General features: G+C 44.7%; 1 protein-coding gene across 7 annotated transcripts in view; it reads right to left on the bottom strand.

Moving 5' to 3' along the window:
- Nucleotides 1-19,602, bottom strand: part of CLCN3 (chloride voltage-gated channel 3) — a 124,587-nt gene that overhangs the window by 61,345 nt on the left and 43,640 nt on the right. For 2 of the 7 annotated variants that reach the window (XM_077815452.1, XM_077815457.1), the window contains exon 1: nucleotides 730-918. The exons of the other annotated variants lie outside the window; for them this stretch is intronic. In XM_077815452.1, the coding sequence (XP_077671578.1) occupies nucleotides 730-808 (79 nt within the window). In that variant the 5' untranslated portion in view covers nucleotides 809-918. Of the gene's footprint in view, nucleotides 1-729; nucleotides 919-19,602 lie in introns of those variants that run through there. 7 annotated transcript variants of the gene reach the window in all.

Raw genomic sequence — 19,602 nt, 5'->3', positions numbered from 1 at the left:
GACAGAGATTCTACAATCCCCATAGGTTATTTGTTCCGGTGTTTAACTACTCTTATAGTTAGGAATTTTTTCCTAGTGTCTAACCTAAATCTCCCTTCTACAATTTAAGCCCGTTACTTCTTATCCTGTCCTCAGTGGATAAGAGGAACAATTCACCACCATCCTCTTTATAAAAACCTTTTACGTACTTGAAGTGCAAATATTGAAAGTATCAACTGCACAACCAGGTATCTCTTAAAAAAACCCACTGATGTTGTTTTAATTAATATATTGTACTTTGATACTGTTTCTTTTAAATCTCAGACATGCCAGGAAGGAGTTAACTCTGAAAGCATGTACAGAAACTTCCAAGCCCAAGGTAATCGATAGTCCCTTTAAGTTATCTAAAAGAAATTGCTTCCTTTATAAATTTCCACCAGTTTGGTCATGGTAAGCTACAAAAAATTCATACGTTTATTTTCTTGGTGAAACGGAGGAGAAGTTTAAAAAGGCTATCGCACACTGAAAATGGAGTCACTAGCTAATGTGATGTGAAGCAGGACTAATCCGCCCACAGAGAAAACAATCAAGGACAGTACAAGGATCAGTAAGGGCTAGATTCTTTTCCTACAAAAACAAGCTAAACAAAGTGATGCAGCGATTAAAAGCTCTGCTTCAAATTTGAAAACAACCTACCACACAGACACGCAAACACACAAGAAATTGAATCATAACGTAAATTCATTATACCTCTTTTATGCAATTCTCTTAGTGGAATGTTGTCTCCTCCCCCATCGTATGGTAAATAAGGATCAGAAGATACATCCATGAGCGTAACAAACAAAAAGAGTGTTTGTTAGTTCAGAACAACCGAACCATTTCTTATACAACAGCAGCAGGCTGGGAAGCTGCCATATTTGATCAGGATTTGGACTGTGTGCTGGCTTCTTGCAGCAACTGGGTTCTTCCACAGTCGATGATGTCATCAAAGGGAAATTATTGCAGCCTGGTTGCTAGTGGCTACAATCTAGCAGTGCTTAAAGGCGGAACAGCAGACTTAATCAACGCAGCCTGCTGTGCCTGAAGGTGACTAAGCTTGAAGTAAAACAGAATGAACTGGTTTTAAGACTATAAAATGCACTAGGCCACGTAAGTTAACACTGAAGTTACACTGCAACGCTACAGAAAAGGCAGCCATTTTGCTTTGGTGCTTGCTTTATACAGTAAAATCCAAACAATAGCCCCTAATTACTTAGAATAAAGAAATGCTTACAGTTCATTTAAGTTATAAGAAAGATATACACAGTGACAGAGAAATCCAACTTCACTCCTAGTTCATCAAATGTGTCTTTTGAATACTAGGATTTAAATATAAACACTGATATGAACTGTAATAATGGCACGAATATCTGAATGGCAACTCAAAGGCACTTCCAAATTTTAAGACTCAAAAAATGTGAGTTTTTCTCACAAAGACAAGTTTACATTTTGAAGTATAAAACACAGGACAAAACAGATACTGTCCTGCAGTTTTTGTACTTGTTTCATCCACATTTCTACTGACATCCCAGGGAAGGTGTTTAAATAATCAGACGTTTAAAAAATATTATTTAAGAGGAGATACAAACCAAGGATCTGGAGCCTAGATCTTCAAAGGTTTTTAGCCACCTAACTCCCTTTGATTTCAGTGGGAGTTAGGTGCCTAAAAACCCTTGAAGATCTGAGCCTAAATCAATAAATTGTAGTTGAAAACAGAAACTGAGGTCCTGCCTTCCACTATTTTATTATTTATTATTGTTGTTATTATTTTGTGGCACCCAAATTTAATTCTTTGGCCAAGCTGTTTCAGGAAGAACAGTGTAGCTTAGTAGAAAATGGAGAAACAGTTCTGTCCCAAGATCCAATGAATCATCTTTTCAGTCTTAATCCACATTTGCCCCTTGTTTACACAAAAAAGTTGCACCAGTGTAACTTAAATTGTTAAATTTGTGCAAAACATGACGTAGACACCATTATTATGGTTTTATTTAAACAGGTAATGACGTAAGTTAAACTTAAGCGAAAGTCAGTGTCTGCAGGGGCCAGGTCTAAATGACAAAGTTTTCTCAGAATAGCTACAGTGGTCAGAGATGTGAAAAACCTGTACTCCTACCCTACATAACTATGCCCGTAAAACCCTGGACAGCTTTTCCTCAGTGGCTGCTCACAGATTGGTTGCCAAACAGAGTCCTTTTTTTCAATAGCCTTAGAAACCCGTATGCTCATTTTTCTTCTCAATTATGAGTGATTTTTGCATTCCCATTGTTCATAATTGCTCTGTACATTCCCTTCCCTGCCCTCCAACATGATGAAAGTGTTTTTTAAAGAGTGAGATACAATGCATGCCAACCTAACATAACTATGGACAGGCATATTACTTTTTTTTTCTTTTCCCATAAGAGTATATGTGCACAGGATGAAATGCACCACATGTTGTGATAGGCATGTGTAGGACCTATGGATCATGAAAGTTGTTTTGTGGGAAGTATTTATCATCATAACAGTGGACATAAGTCTGTAGATTTTGCATCTGTTATTGCAGGTAGTGATGCCACTTTGATCTGTGGGTAGCTTGCTTCTGATGACGAGCTTGGTGAATTGTGTGTGTGTGGGCGGGGGGTGTTTAAAGGTCAGAAGAGTGGGTGCAGGAAAGATTTCTTTTAGGATGTGATCCTCATCAATTTTCGATTGTAATTGTTTAATGATACCTAAGGGATATTTTTAGTAAAAATCATAGACAGGTCACAGGCAATAAACAAAAATTCATGGCCCCTGACCTGTCCAGGACTTATAATATAAATACCCCTGACTAAATCTTGCGGGGGGGAGGGAGGTGCACCGCTGGGGAGAGACGGGGGAGAGTGACAGGGGGGCGCTGCTGGGAGAGGGCGCCGGGGATAGCCCAAGCAGCGGCTATTCCGGCCGGCCACCCTGGGACCGCTGCCAGGGGCCACCCGAGCAGCAGCTGGTGTGGCAGTCCCTGGGGCCTCTCCAGCAGCGATGGTATGGCTGCCCCACCTGAGCAGCTGGCCCTGGAGTCATCCACACTGGCTGCTTCAGAAGTCACAGAGCCTTAATGATGCCCCATATGGGTTCCAGTGTGGTTGGTAGGTGACAACTGGGGGTGTGTCCTCAGAAAAGGGTTTTTCCCAGATTGAAGCAGGTTCTCTCAGGGTATTCAGGTGGCACATTCCAAGAAGGGTGTTTACATTATTTCTAAGGTATCTATGCAATTTTGGGGTAAATTCAGAATTAGGAATCTGTATTGTTAATTACCTAGCTATTTCAGAAATTTTGAAGTCAGTATGTAATATTAAGAACTGCATGTGTTACAGTTAACAAGCGAAGAATCGATTTTTAGAATTTCCTTCATTTCATAGGATATACTAAGGCCTTCTTTTTAAGGTAGTAATTTGTGCATCCATACATCTGGCACTTTGATGAAAAATGGCTTAAAAACAACTCACAAGTGGCTAGCAGGCTCAAAAGGTAACTTGTTTCCAAAGAAATTTCATCATTATTACATACTGAGACCTCAGTCCCGGAAACCTGAATAACTTTACAAATCTGAGTAGTCCCATTGTGCTCAAGGGGACCGCTCAATTCTATAACGTTTCTCAGAGTATGTCTACAGTATATTGGCACAACTGCAGCAATGCTGCTGTACTGTAGACACTTGCTACGGTGATGGAAAGAGTGCCCCTTCCCCTCTCTAGAGGCGGTTAGTTAGGTTGGTGGAAGAATTCTTCCATAGATCTAGCAGCATCTACAGTCGAGGTTAGGTTGACCTAACTACATCTCACAGGACCTGAAATTTTTCACAGTCCTGAGAAATGTAGGTAGGTTAACATAGGTGTTGACCAGGTTTCAGGTGAATAAAACTGCAGGACTGGACCCTTAAATTCCATGTTTTGGAACTCTCACTACATATACCATTTAATCTTATGCATAGCTTACATTTGAAGAATTATTTCTAAAGGCTCAACAGTCATTCTCCTCCCTGTTGTTCTTCAAAAATGAAAAGTTTCTCCTCCTTGTTCTACACAGAATTCCACAAAGAACAGAAGTTTTTCAAAATGACTGCTAGCTCAATTGTTGTCATTGGGACTGAAGTTACATCTGTCCTTATCTGATGGTCATTTCAGGAATGAGAATGGACATGAGTATATTCACTTCCGGACATATTGGGGCAGCCACCATCCTGTGAACAGCTTCACTTCATTGTCATTGACAACAATGAAAGACGGTGACCATTTTGAAAGAACTCAAACCTTATGAGTTTCTCTGAAGATTTAATATACTAGTATGACCGAAAGCACCCCTGTATTCACACCCCATACACTATTGTAATAATCTTTGTATAAAATATGCCTTCTGAGGTACCACTTGAAAACTAATAACCCACTGGTCAATAATGTGATGAAATGTGTGTAGCAACATTAGATGAAAAGTTATAAACATAAGCTGAAATCAGGTTTGAAATGTGTTTTTCAGACAAATCCAGGTAAAAGACAAAGGACAAGGTGACACCTCTAGCCAGCTGTCATTAAAGTTGAAAGGCAATCACCTATCCAGTGGCCATTCTTTGGCAAGGAAGTGGGGCAGGAACAAACAGATCTGCATTTTAGCAAACAGGATGGAACCCCTTTCACCACCATACTCTTTGTCTCCGTCCCCACAGCAGGAATGAATTTTATATAGGGGCAAACCTCAGGAAAATGCATTTTCAAAGGATGACTGAACTATAAAAAATGAGGGGCAAACACACTCCAATTTATCTCTCCCTAGCCATCTCTCTCTTTTTCACCCATGAAGACAAAAGAAACTGCCTTTGGGAGCAGATCCTGGCCTGAGAATTTGGTCAGCCATGTTACTGGGAACACACGGTGAGAGATTTCACCTTGATCCAACTCTAGTTTGTTAAGTTTTAGTACTAGGAAGCATTTTATCTTTATTTCTCTTGTAACCATTTCTGATTTTAATGCCTTATACTTGTACTGACTTAAGATCTCTCTCTCTCTCTCTGTAGTTAAATAAACTTGTTTTATTTTTTAATTAAAGCTAATCCAGTGTTTTCTTTAAACTGAACTGAGCAGGTAACTCCATTTAAAACAGCAAACTGTTGTACACTGACCCCTTACAGGGGCAACAGACCTCCAACAGCTGGACTGTTCAGGAGGGGGCTGGGCAGTGCAGAACACATTTGGGGGGGAACTCAGAACTGGGAGTAAGGTAGGGTCATTCTGCACGTGGTAACCAAGACAGATGGAAGCCAGAGTGTGAATGGAGTATGCTGACAGACTGCTGGGGTCGGCATTGCTGGATCAAGTCTGTGGCTACACACAGACATTCGGGGTGTGACCTGTGTGCTGGCAGGCTGATTGCAACTGACCCAAGTTGGAAGCTACAACAGCAAAGCACAGTGAGGTACCCAAGGTTGCAGTGCAGGGGTGACAGTCACTCACTGGTCTGGATTGCATCACAGAATGTTATAAACAGCCTCTTTCAGCTATGAAAAATTATAACAAGAAATTACTCAATTCTATATATTTCTTTTCAGAACTGACCTGTTTCACCAGAACTACTCAACAGTGAGGGCAGGAAGGAGAGGAAACTAGACTGTGTGCAAGGGAACGTAGAAGGTGCAGGAGTGAGGAGGAAGCTGGATATGGAAGACAGGAGGAAGCAGAATTTGTGATGTATATGTAGGAGAATGTATAAAGGTGCAAGAGGCAGGATGAACTTGGAAAACAGGAAGTAGGGGGAAATGAGAGGGTAGTACAAAGTTGTCGCAATTACCCCACAACTAGATGTAAAAAAACCAAGAAATCCAGAGTTAAAGTTAAATTTAAACATATTAAGTTATGGAAACGCATAGTTAAAGAGCTTCGGGGGAGGTACCTGTGCCCTGCCTGCCCACCCTGGCCCCATGCCATGCCGCTCTGGGAAGCGACGAGAACCACATCCCTGCGCGGAGCCCTGTGCGCCCACGACCCCAGGGGCCGAGCAGGGATGTGGTTCTGGTCTCTTCCCAGAGTAGCACGGCGTGGGGCCAGGGCGGGCGGGCAGGCAAGCAGGGAGCCTGCCCTGGCCCAGGTGTGTGCCACTGCCACTCCGGAGCTGCTTTAGGTAAGCGGTGCCGGGCCAGAGCCCGAACCCCTCCGGCACCCCGCCCCACAACTCCCTGCCTAAGCCCCCTCCCGCAGTCTGCACCCCTCTTGCACCCCTGCCCTGAACCCCCTCCTGCACTCCGCATCCCTCCTGTGCCCCAACCCCCTTCCCTGAGCCCCCTCATACACCCTGCACCCCTCCTCTGCCCCCATCCCTTGTCCTGAGCTCGTTCCTGCACGCTGCACCCCCTCCCACACCCCGCACTCACTCCCGCACCCCAAGCCCCCCTCCCGGCCCTACATACAATTTTCCCACCCAGACGTGGCCCTTGGCCCAAAAAGTTTGCTCACCCCGGCTTAACATTCACATTTCTAGGCTGACCACCCACTGGAACCAAAGCAGCAAGCACCAGCACCCCCTTCCCCCACCCCGCCCTACTGGGAACATCTGGGAGATGCTGGAGCAGTCTCCCCCACCCGTAATGCCCAGTTCCCCACCTCTTCTTTCCCACCCCATGTTTCATTATCAGTCCCCATCCCATCCAGACTCCTTATCTCAATGTACTCCCCCTCCTTTCATGCTTCCAGCTCTTGACTCCTCAGCATTCCAGTCAGATAGCTTCCTATGCTACACTGGGCCCAGAAGAGGGGTCACTGAAAGCTCAGGAAAAACAGATTCCTGGCTCTCCATTCCAGTGCCTGGACCCAGAACCAGGTTTACCATGGCGCCAGTGGCACCATGGCGCTGGGCCCAGAGTCAGATGGGGCCCCGGCAAGCTCGATCCCACGGCTGGCTGAGCCGGCCATGAAAGTTGTCCCCACCTCTGCTCTACGCCAGTCCCGCCCCCACTCCACCCTTTCCCCTGAGCAACGGGGGGACTGCAGCAGGGGTCGGGCACACCCTGCACTCACCGGGCAGCGGGAAGTGGAGTGACCTGGCCGCAGCCTGCTCTGCACTGCTGGTGAGTGCTGGGGGCAGTTCTCCCCAGCCACCCAGTCCTAAGGCTGGGAGCTAGGGGAGCAGAGCGGAGTAGGCTGGGGCTGGGTCTCTCCATTTCCCGCTGCCCCATGAGTGCGGGGTCAGGCTCCACTGGCTTGTGCTGGGGGATGGTTACCTCCTACCCCCAAAGCCTGGGGAGGAGATGGAGCGGTGGGAAAGGGGCATTGGATGGGGAAGAGAAGGGGATAGAGGAACCAGGGGCAGAGGGAAAGAGGCAGTGGGGAAGGAAGGGGGTGGGATGGGGAGGAGATGAAGTGGTGGGGAAGGGGCATGGGATGGGGAAGAGAAGGGGACAGGGAAAGCAGGGGCCCAGCATGCGGATCCCCTTGGCAGCAGCTGGGGCTCCCCTGTTAAGCAGGCCCATCAAACCCTCACCCTGACAAGCCCCACCTGCCCTGCATCTGTACCACGTCGATGAGCTGCCCCCAGACACCCTCCCCACTGAGCCTCAACCACCTATACCTGGACCCCTACCCAAATGAACCCCACCTCCCCTGTACCCATACCCCCACACCCCGCGATGAGCTCCAACCACTTTCACTTGGTCCCCCTTGCAGACTCCCATTGCCCCTGCACCTGGAACCTCCCTGTGCATCCAGACTGCCCCACACAGAACCCCCTCCCCCATCTGGATTCCCCCACACTAAGTCCCTCTACACTTGGATCCTGCTGCCAGGCTGAGCCTCCTTGCCCACATCTGGTGTGCCTGGCGCAAAAGGGAAGGACCCCAGGGTGTTTATGTGGCAGGCATATTCCTTGTGCTGTGCGAGGGTCAGGTTCAGCCTCACTGCCAAGTCCCTGTCCCAGGGAGCAGAAGAGGCTGCAGGGTATTCTCCCACCTCCATGCAGCCAGTGGCCTGTGCTCCCCACTGCCATGGTGGAGTTTCCACATTTATTTACTGTAAAAAAACAAAACAAAACCAAAACACCCGCAGAATTTTAAAATATTATGCACAGAATTTGATGCAGAATTCCCTCAGGAATATGGGGCGCTGTACAGATGGGACTGTGAAGGGGGTGCTGGACAGTAGGGGACCTGTGGGTGGGGGAGCTGGGCAGGGGGTATGGTGTGCAGGGTGCTGTGCGGTTGTGGTGGGAGGTCAGTGGGAGGGGTCTCTGGGTAGGGGGTGCTGGACATAGCGGGTCCAGGACCATTGGGCATGGGGATCTGTGGGGAAGGTCTCTGGGCGAGGGGGCAATGGGCTTAAGGGCAGGGCACTGGGCAGGGGGGCAGTGTGAAAGGGGCACGCTGGCACCGCAGGGCTGGGCTGGCCAGTGTGCGTCTAGCAGTTGTGGGTTTGTAAACAGTGCCCTTGTGCTGGGCTGAGTGGGGCCACTCCCGCTGTGCCTCATTGCTCCCAACTGGCCCCTTGCTCTGCGGACCGCTGTCCATCACATGCCCTGTTTCCCCAATGGGGGCCCACAAATAGGGTTGGCACTGGGCCCACAAAAAGTTAATCCAGCCCTGCCCGGACCTAAGACAGCCTGGAGCTGTCAGGAGCTGCAGTTGAAGAGACAGGCCTGTTTAACCTCCTGCAGCCACAGACTAGAGCATCGTCAGGGGAGACAATCTTCAGAAACTTTAAATGGTTAACTAACAAGCCTCTACTGAGTATATGCCAACTGTGATTTTTCAAGGGCTTCTACCTAACCCAATTTGGGTGGATTTTCACAGGAAAGGAAAAGGCACATCCCTGACATAAAGGCAGCGCCTTGCCAAACTTTAAGTCCCTGCTGCAAAGCCGAAGTGTTAGAGCTTCTCAAAGAGATGGTCACCAGAATTTTTAACATGGGTAAAACAATGTATGTTTCTGTAAATGGCTGAACCATTCTAACTGAAATAATAATAATAAAAATCCTGAACCAGACACCTGGCATGGAAATTTTCAACACAAATGGTTAAAAGTTTGGCAAAGTTATAAGCAACTGAGAAGCAGGGCCGGCTCTAGGTTTTTTGCCACCCCAAGCAAAAAATTTGCTGCCCCAAGATCAGGTGGGGTTGGGCCTCGCAGGCGGTGCTGGAAGTGAAGGGAGTGATGTCACCTTCTCCCAGGGCCTGCAGGGGCTTTACTCCTCCCCACTCCGCCCGGCCGCGCAGAGAAGCCCCGATATAAGGGGTGGCATAAGGCAGTGCAGCAGCCAGTGCGCAGAGGAGGTTGTGCAGCCCCGGCTCCCTGGCAGGACTCGCCCTCTCCTCCCCAGGTAGCGGCTGGGCCCCGGCAGCTCAGCATCCTAGGCCTGGGGCTTCCCCTTCCCACTGCGGTCGGGGGCACAGCGCCCTCGCCTCATCTAAGTGGTGCAGCTCCGAGAGCACAACTGCCCCGAAAAAAAAGGATGGCCGGAACACTGCCCCTGGAAATGTGCCACCCCAAGCACGTGCTTGCTTTGCCGGTGCCTAGAGCTGGTCCTGCTGAGAACAGGATCTTATAGTGGGAAGCATCAGGCAAGATTAATAATAGGTGGTTCTACCATGCCTGCCGCAATAAACACAGTAGCACTAAAAACACAACTGAAAGTGGCAAATCTGTGTTTGATATGAAAGTATGTCACACTGCCAAAAGTTGTGTTCTGATATTTATTATACAAACTATAGAAGCTAATGCAAAATTTTGGCTTTTTTTTTTTTTGGTCAGTTGGAGTCATAGTAAAATTTTTGTTACTTTGTTTGTATTTCTTATGTTGATTTAGTCCCCATCAACTAATCACATGACTATTGTGCACAATCACTGTGGCATAACCAAGAACTTTGTTTTAGATCCAGCCTGACCAGGGTGCCCTGACCCAGGAACCACTCAATAGGCAGCTTCCCCTCTGCCCCATCAGTTCCTATTTGTTTATAGCCTGAATAGTAGTGACAATGTAAGACTCCTCAGGAACACTCTCTCTCTTGCTCCCACGGATGAGCTGTGGAAGAAAAATGAAGTCAGATCCTAACTAACAAGGGAGTGGGACAGAAGAGCATGTTGGAGTTTCACACACAATTAATATTTAGACCCCAATAGTTTCTTCTTCCCTGTATTTCCCTGGTCTATGGGGAAGAGGTAGGTTTCTCTACTGCCTGTTAGAACCCTGAATGTAGGGGGAGAGAAAGAAGAGACAAACTAACAAGGGAGAAGCAAAGTGGAACAGAAGAGAAAGCCAAGGAAAGGAGGACCATTAGGCTTCTGGGAGGCCTACTTTTACAGCTTGGCCCAGACCTTATAACTAAGGCTTTATCTCTGTCACGGAGGTCACAGATTCTGTGACTTTCTGTGATCTCCGTTACTTTTCCAGAGGCTGGTGAGGCTGCCCAAGCAGATCAGGTAGCCTCTGGGACAGCTGCACCAGCCGCTGCTGGGGCAGTCTCAGGCCACCGCAGCTCCCTGACCCCAGCAGCAGTAGTTTGGATGTGGGAGGAGGCTCAAAGCTGGAGCAGAAGGTTGGGATGCAGGGCGGTGATTACCTCGGGGAGGGAGCTACCCAGAAGTGGCCGGCCTGTCCCTGCAGCTCCTAGGCATTAAGAAAAAGTAGATGTGTTATTAATACTCTTGTCTCTATATACAATATACTGAGCTTGGGAGTCTCACTGGGCCATTTAGGGTATGTCTACACTGCAATTAAAAAAACCATGGCTGGCCCTGTCAGCTGACTTGCACTTACAGGGCTCGGGCTGAGGGGTTATAAAATGATAATGTAGATGTCTGGGATTGGGGTGAAGGCTGGGACCCTTCTCCCACTTGTGGGGTCCATTCCTGAGCCCAGACATCTACACTGCAATTATACAGACTTGACCTCTAGTCAGCTGACAAGGACCAGTCATGGCTATTTTATTGCAGTGTAGATACACCCTTAGTATCTTTTGGGCTGCAACCTCCTATTCCCTGGACTTCCTACCTTTCACTTCTTCCTTCTCTAGGTCTATCCAAAATTCTGCTGCCAATATAATCTTCCTCTTTTGCTGTTCCGATTATATCCCAATTCTTCTCTGGTTTCTACACACTTTCTGCATCAAGTGCAAGCTCCTAATCCTCACTTCAAAAAACTATACACAAATCTTCTTTCCTCCTATATCTTGCCTTAATCATCAACTATACGTCTTCCCATTTCTGCCCAGGCTTCTGTCAAATTATCCCAATTGTCTCCTTTGCCTATATCTAACTTTGTGCATTCTTTCAACGCCACTTCTTGCATCTAAAACAGCTTCCCTAATAATGCATTTGTTCACCAAATGTCTTCAGTCAGCTTTTGGGCATCAAGGTTTAGATTTTTGGCCAGAGAACTCTGGGAAGGAATGGGTATAAATCATCACCCATTTTGTTTTATATTGCATTTCACTCGCTTGTGACTTTAAAATATAAGCTCTTTTTCTTATCCTCTTCCTAGTATTTGCATTAGCAATGCACTGGGATTACAAGGTTTTTTGCACACCTTTTATGCTGATAGCTCTGGGAGCCTGATGAGCATATGTCAAAGAAGTAGTTTACTGTGTGGTTGTAGATAATGTATAGTGCACTAGTAACTATTCTGGAGCATATTTTGTTAAAGAAAAGTCTTAGCAATACAAGATCTCAACTGCAGAAATTTATTGTGTATTTACTGAGAAGTTGGGGAAAGAGTGGCCTTTTGTCCATGTGAATTATAGGATATACTGGTCAGTGATGTGTGATTAACAACTTTTTGCTGGAAAATCAATACTCAGAGGCTTCACTGTAGCATTCTGTGCTGCCACCTTGGAGGGAAATCATGTTTTCTCAATTACTGGGATTATTTATTCTCCAACTCAGTAGTAAAATCAACTTTTAGAATGCTGTCACATCACCTATGGAATGATGGGGGCATCAAAATGAGCACTCTAATCTGAATGTCTATCAGGCAGTTATGCTTACAATCCATCACTATATAGCTGAGAGAGACAACATGGCCACCACATTAGAAAACTGGACCAGTTTCCTACGGTCTTCAATCTGTTTGCAGGGTCAAGTGGTGGGACAAGATTCACACTATCAAAATCCTTTTTCATTGCCTGATGTCTGGCATTCAAAGCATACGTGTGAAAGCTCAGCTGCATTGGTCTGGGAATCTTGTTGAAATGGCCAACTCAAGAATACTCAAGGCCATATTTTATAGTCCGCTACAGCAAAGTGTTACAATGTATCAATGTGGGGGGAGAAATTAAGGATGTTATGGACCCCTGCTAAGAAGTCACAGGTACAGCTGTCCCTAAATTAGGATCTATCACCTAACTGATCTCAGTACAAATAAGGATAAGGGACAAGAAAAGGTAACTAAAAAGGTGATTTAACATAAGGTAAATATATAGACAAATATGTCAGTAGCTTGCATGGGTATGAAGCCCAGAACCCTCTCCTTCTACAAATGAGAGACAAAGGGACTTATACTTTACAGATCAAAGTTCATCTAACCATCTGCCTCGGCCTCAAGATGTTGGATCTGGACCTACCACTGCGCTTGGGAATGACAAGCGGCGCAAGAGGGACTTGGACCTTTGATGACTGCTGGACCAGGATTAGGATCAGGATCATTTCTCAGGTAAGTAGCTGTGGCAGTATCTTTCAGAGATCTTTTGGCAGTTCTTGATCCGATGATGCAAATGTGGGCTGCTGCTAGGGAGGAAAACGCCCTAAAGCCTGTGGGCACGGGGGGCTTTTATATCCTCTGGTCTCTTGGCATATTAGTGACCACCTGATGAGTCCCTTCCCCGCCTTTCCACAAAAAAGCGCCAAACTCAAATTAAAGGGCACCAAAGTTCCAAACAGAAGGGTAGCCAACATGGCTGCCAAATAACTACTAGACACCATTCAAGATGGTGATTTTAACAAATTTTTGACATTACCATTTCCCAAGTAAATAATACAAGATACCAGATAGACACGAATCAGAGCATGCACATTAAAACATAAATACATGAATAATACAGTAAAAAAGGTACCTGTTCTCATGGTGGCTAATGCACAAACTATCAAGACACAGTGAAGTCAAACTTGGACGCATATCAAGTTGACCCCAACAACAGGGAAGCAAAGTGGTGGCAGATCTGTCATGTCACCATTAACCACTCTGAAGCATGGTGCACATTAACATCTGATGTGAAAAAAGCAAACAAAGCAAAACAAGGATACAGCAGCATGCAATGGTCATGGACAATCTTGCCTAACCCACTTGGAACTGTGTTTGTGGTTCTTGCATTGGTCTGCCCTTGCATATTTGTGTTCACCAACAGCATTTGCTAAATCCTCATGTGTCAACATCAGCGTGAGACTCAACCACCAAAGGCACAAAAAATTGAGATGGTGATGGTTCTGAGAAAGTGCAGAACATGTGATGTAAGCCCTGTCAATAGAGCCACATACCAGTGAAAGGAAATGGAGTCACAGAATCTATTAAGAATTACCTGTACAAAAAGAAACACACAGCTCAGCTTCCATTATCCAAACTTCAGACTCCCTATTAGACAAAACAAAATCATGTTTCGCTTACATCTGGTACATTGAAAATTCCCTGTTATCTGCAACTCTGATTATATGAAACTACTCTATAGCTACTCTGCCCCACCCTGATGACATGTAAATAAACTCGGCTGAATTGCACAGTTTCACAATCCTCTTGCAACACGGATCTATTAGCCAAATCCATGCCAACCACTTCCAGTTGAACCAGTTTTCACATTCTTCCAGAGAAAAATCTTTTATATAAATAATTTCTTCATTAGCTGTCATGGGTCTGCACTCAGTTGTACAATTGTTGTCAGTAGTCCTGCCCTCATGCATTTTACAAATTAATCTAAGTAAAATTGTGTTAAAGTTCTCCAATGGATGTAAGGTGGGACAAACCAAAGGGAAACAGATCAAGGAAAAATTGTTAAACCTTTGGTGAAAAATCCATTTAGTCACCATTGCCTTGATCTGCTTTATTCACTGTTTTAAACTCATGTCTGTTTTTATATATCTATGTGCAAACCATTAATTTTCTCTGCTTTCATTCGCTCATCTTAAACTATTACTTTAAACAACATGCCCCCCTAAAGTGCTTATGTCTTGTGAATCCACCACATGATATTACCTGTCAATAAGAAGTGCCTCCACCACACTGCATGATCTGTTGTCTATGGAGATACACTTTAGACAACAGACAGGAGCGGAAGCAGCAGACTGATTTTTACATCGAACCAGTTGCCGGAGAAAACTGACTAGCACTTGCAAAGAGAAGAAAAGTAAAACACTGGACCTTCTAAAGCTGTAATTTTTTTTCCTGGACTTTTGTCTGTGGTTCTAGGTTTAAAGATGCAAGTTTGCCACAACCAGAGAGATGTCACACTACTAGTCTCTGCAATGTTAGAGATCATGTGCTACGAGATAGTATATTTGGAGGGAGGAGGGAACCTTCACTAGTAAACATTCAATTTCCAGGAAAAATTTGTGAGGCATTCTACTGGCAAATGGAAGATTTACTTTTCAAAACACCAAAACAAACAGCGACTGGTATGTTCTATATTCTTTATGCGGTTTAAAAATGAAAATAAGTCTTCAAAAGGTCACTACCTCCTCCTCATGGAATTTTCTTTTGGAGACCTATATTCAGAACTGTTTCAACTTTCAGTAAGATCTGCACTACTATCCAGCTAGCTCAGAAACAGTTGGGTGTATTTTCATCAAATTTATTGGTTTAGTTGAAACTCTGTAAAGGGCCACCTGCTGAAAAAAGCAAAAAATATAGCTACAAAAGAGTGCTAGGCCTAACTAGGTAGTGGACTCTGGAGGCAGATATATCCTATTTACGGACTAACAAGTTTTTCATTCTGGACAATGTGTGCCTTTTTATGTTTGAGAAATAAATGTTTCTGAAATGAATCAAATAGTATAATTTTTTGTTTCATATCATAAAAGCTCCTGGGTTATCTGGGGACGGGAGGTTCATGATGAGGAACAATCTTAGAAACCATGAACAGAAGAAGAAGACAAGCAATTTCTATTTAAAACACCTGCAATTCACTGATGCCCAATTGATTTAATCAAAGCAGGTATTTTCCACCTAATTTTCTATTCATAACAAAATTACGTGTTCTGATGGGACTTTTAAGTCCAGCAATAGAGAAAAAGACCTCCTTCCAACTTTGCTGAGCAAGCAGCACAGCCCAGTAACTTTATTAATGTACATTTGGTACACAGTGGCTCATGCTCTAGACAGAAACCCCACTACAATTTTACCTGACTACTAATAAAACAATCACAAGGGGACAAACTTTCCTGTACTGTCATGTTGCAGAAGATCCTGTGCTCATATGCATATACTGTACACATACAGTGTGTATAGCTCAAACTGTAGTATGTGATACTAGAAAATAAATGGGGATGATAGTCAGTTACTGACAACTTTAGTACTGTATTCCAAATATAGGCCTAGGAGTTCTAGTTCTAGTCCCAAACAATGTTCCCTCTAATTTTTGACAGGCCGGGTGCACAAAAAATTTCTTCTGTGCAAATTTTTGAAGCAGAGTTCAAATTTGTGCACAATGAGGCAAATGCACCCAAGCGAGTAAAATGTGAACAATGTCAAAAGTCGCCTTTAAATGATATTTCGGCTCGGCTCCGATGTGGTATTTCATTTTTTGTGCACGTGGTGTTTCGCCATGTGCGCGGGATTTAGGATTTGTGTGGATGCACACACGCAAAAGCTTAGGGGGAACAGTGGTCCCAGATGTAAATTCTGAGACTCAGTTTGGGTTTTTTTTTACTTTACAATAGTGGTGTGAGGCTTAGTTCATTAATGTTTGTAAAAGTCTGAGATCTTCAGAAGATGGTACAGAAATGAAAGGTGTATTATACACACAAAAATAACCTATTTATAGAATACAGAGAGTCTTAAAGTTATTTTATTGTTTGTATTCCAATAGTATCTAGAAGCCAGAATCAGGAATCAGATTCCCATTCTGCTAAGCAATGTTATATACACAGAAAAGATGTATATGCCCACAAAAAGATGGCACAAACAGCCTATATAATTTAGTAAGAAGTTGCAATCAGCAAATTGTTAAGTAAGGAAGCATACTGGAAATAAATACGAAACTTGGTTTCAAATGTTTCCAATATTTAATCTCATCTAATGTTTATTAACTTCTCTACTTCCTGGAAGCAGGACCCACAGCCCGCCCCGTTGACTTTCAATCCAATATCCACTTCAAGCTCTTTGGTCACTCGATTACAGAACTAAAAGTGGCAATTTTTCAACAAAAAAAACTTCAAAAACAGACTCCAAGGAGAGACTGCTGAATTGGAATTAATCTGCAAACAATTAATTTAGGCTTGAATAAAGACAGGGATAGGATGTGTCATTACACAGAGTAAAACTATTTCCCCTTGTTTATTTCCCCTCCTACTGTTCTTGTAAAGTGCTGGAAATGGCCCACCTTGATTATCACTACTAAAGGTCCCCCTCCACCTCCCCCGCCCCTGGTAATAGCTCACCTTAAGTGATCACTCTTGTTACAGTCTGTATGGTAACACCCATTGTTTCATGTTCTCTGTATATATAAAATCTCCCCACTATATTTTCCACTGTATGCATCCGATGAAGTGAGCATAGCTCACAAAAGCTTATGCTCTAATAAATTTGTTAGTTTCTAAGGTGCCACAAGTACTCCTTTTCTTTTTACTTACGCTAAGTATCAGAGGGGTAGCCCTGTTAGTCTGGATCTGTAAAAGCGGCAAAGAGTCCTGTGGCATCTTATAGACTAACAGACGTATTGGAGCGTAAGCTTTTGTGGGTGAATACCCCCTTCGTCGGATGCAGGTAGTGGAAATTTCCAGAGGCAGGTATAAATATGCAAGCAAGAATCAGGCTAGGGATAACGAGGTTAGTTCAATCAGGGAGGATGAGGCCCTCTTCTAGCAGTTGAGGTGTGAACACCAAGGGAGGAGAAACTGCTTTTGTAGTTGGCTAGCTATTCACAGTCTCTGTTTTATCCTGAGCTGATGGTGTCAAATTTGCAAATGAACTGAAGCTCAGCAGTTTCTCTTTGAAGTCTGGTCCTGAAGTTTTTTTGCTACAGGATGGCTACCTTTAAATCTGCTATTGTGTGTCCAGGGAGGTTGAAGTGTTGTCCTACAGGTTTTTGTATATTGCCATTCCTAGTACCTGATTTGTGTCCATTTATCCTTTTACGTAGGGACTGTCCAGTTTGGCCGATGTACATAGCAGAGGGGCATTGATAGCACATGATGGTGTAGATTACATTGGTGCATGTGCAGGTGAATGAACCGGTGATGGTGTGGCTGATCTGGTTAGGTCCTGTGATGGTGTTGCTGGTGTAGATATGTGGGCAGAACTGGCATCAAGGTTTGTTGCATGGATTGGTTCCTAAGTTAGTTACTATGGTGCGGTGTGTAGTTGCTGGTGAGAATACGCTTCAGGTTGGCAGGTTGTCTGTGGGCGAGGACTGGCCTGCCTCCCAAGGCCTGTGAAAGTGAGGGATCGTTATCCAAGGTGGGTTGTAGATCACTGATGATGCGTTGGAGAGGTTTTAGCTGAGGACTGTATGTGATGGCCAGTGGAGTTCTGTTGATTTCTTTCTTGGGCTTGTCTTGCAGCAGGAAGCTTCTGGGTACATGTCTGGCTCTGTTGATCTATTTCCTTATTTCCTCGTGTGGGTATTGTACTTTTGAGAATGCTTGGTGAAGATCTTGTAGGTGTTGGTCTGTGTCTGAGGGGTTGGAGCAAATGCGGTTGTACCTCAGCGCTTGGCTGTAGACAATGGATCCTGTGCTGTGTCCAGGATGGAAGCTGGAGGCATGAAGGTAGGCATAGCGTGGTGTTAACGTGACCGTCACTTATTTGCACGGTGGTGTCTAGGAAGTGGACCTCCCGTGTAGATTGGTCCAGGCTGAGGTTGATGGTGGGGTGGAAGCTATTGAAATCATGGTGGAATTCTTCCAGGGTTTCCTTCCCATGGGTCCAGATGATGAAGATGTCGTCAATGTAGCGTAGTTTATGCTAAACTGTCTGATCCACTTTGTATTTAGTTGTGGCATTCTGAGTACCTTTCCCAGACCTGAGGAAGAGTCTGTGTAGCTTGAAAGCTTGTCTCTCTCATCAACAGAAGTAGGTCCAATAGAAGATACTACCTCACCCACCTTGTCTCTCTAATATCCTGAGACTGAAATGGCAACATACAACTATACGTCATAGTGTTTATTAATACATCTGTGCAAAGTGTAATGTAGAATTGAGAATTCTGAAGCTCTGGTTACACTTCAGTTGAGACTGTGTAGGGTTGCAGAGTTCATATCCTACGCAGTCAATTCAGGAATGTACACAGTCTGATTTAGTTGGGGTTGGTCCTGCTTTGAGCAGGGGGTTGGACTAGACCTCCTGAGGTCTCTTCCAACCCTAATCTTCTATGATTCTATGTTTAAAGGGCAGAAGAAAAGGCAATTTATGACTGCACTAGGAAACTGATTGCTCAACTTCCACTTTCATTTAAAAAGAAAAGGAGTACTTGTGGCACCTTAGAGACTAACCAATTTATTTGAGCATGAGCTTTCGTGGGCTACAGCTCACTGATGAAGTGAGCTGTAGCCCACGAAAGCTCATGCTCAAATAAATTGGTTAGTCTCTAAGGTGCCACAAGTACTCCTTTTCTTTTTGCGAATACAGACTAACACGGCTGTTACTCTGAAACTTTCATTTAAGTTCAACCAACAAACCTAAACAATCTACAGTCTCTTTTGTATGCAGTGTTGTATTATTACCTCACCCACCTTATCTCTCTACACTCTTTTTTTAGAATTTCTTAACTGTTGATGTAACCCATATCTGCTTGGTGTGGTGCTCTATTCCCCTCTAGTGGCACCTAGACCATCTAGAGATTGATGAGTCTGCTATAACCTTTGCTAAGAGCCACATAGCTTTTAACTCATGCAGTAGAGGCTAATGCCAGGGGCGGCTAGTTTGTATAATTTTTGGTGGTGCCGAGAACAGGCCCAAGTCCTGCCCGTGCCCCCCACCCCCACCCCCCACCTGCCTTGTAAGCCAATACAGTAACTCCTCACTTAAAGTCATCCCGGTTAACATTGTTTTGTTGTTGTGTTGCTGATCAATTAGAGCAGTGCCTCTCAAACTCTTTTTTCCCCGCGGACTTGAAAATTGCTGAGGGTCTTGGCGAACCACTTAATGATCTTTCCAAATGTTGTTTGTACCGTTAGCACTTTTATCCAAAGCACTTTACAATAGTTAGCTATATAAAAAAAACCCTTAATAATAATTAACTTTTTTGTTCTACACATAAAAGCACACAACTCATATTTTAATATCAGTAGTCTTAACCTTTCTAATGCGATGGATGTGCCCTCTCCCCCACCGCAGCAGCCCCCAACCTGGGGCTAGGAAGAAGTGGGGTTCTCTCCCTCTCTCCCCCACCGCAGCAGCCCCTGAGCTTGGGCTGGAAAGCAGTGGGGTTTCTCCCCTGTCACAGCAGCCACA

This window comes from Eretmochelys imbricata, chromosome 4 (genome assembly GCF_965152235.1).
Source record: "Eretmochelys imbricata isolate rEreImb1 chromosome 4, rEreImb1.hap1, whole genome shotgun sequence".
Classification (NCBI taxonomy): Eukaryota; Metazoa; Chordata; order Testudines; family Cheloniidae; genus Eretmochelys; species Eretmochelys imbricata.
The sequence above is the reverse complement of the archived record's forward strand: the minus strand, read 5'-3'. Positions and strand labels throughout refer to the sequence as shown.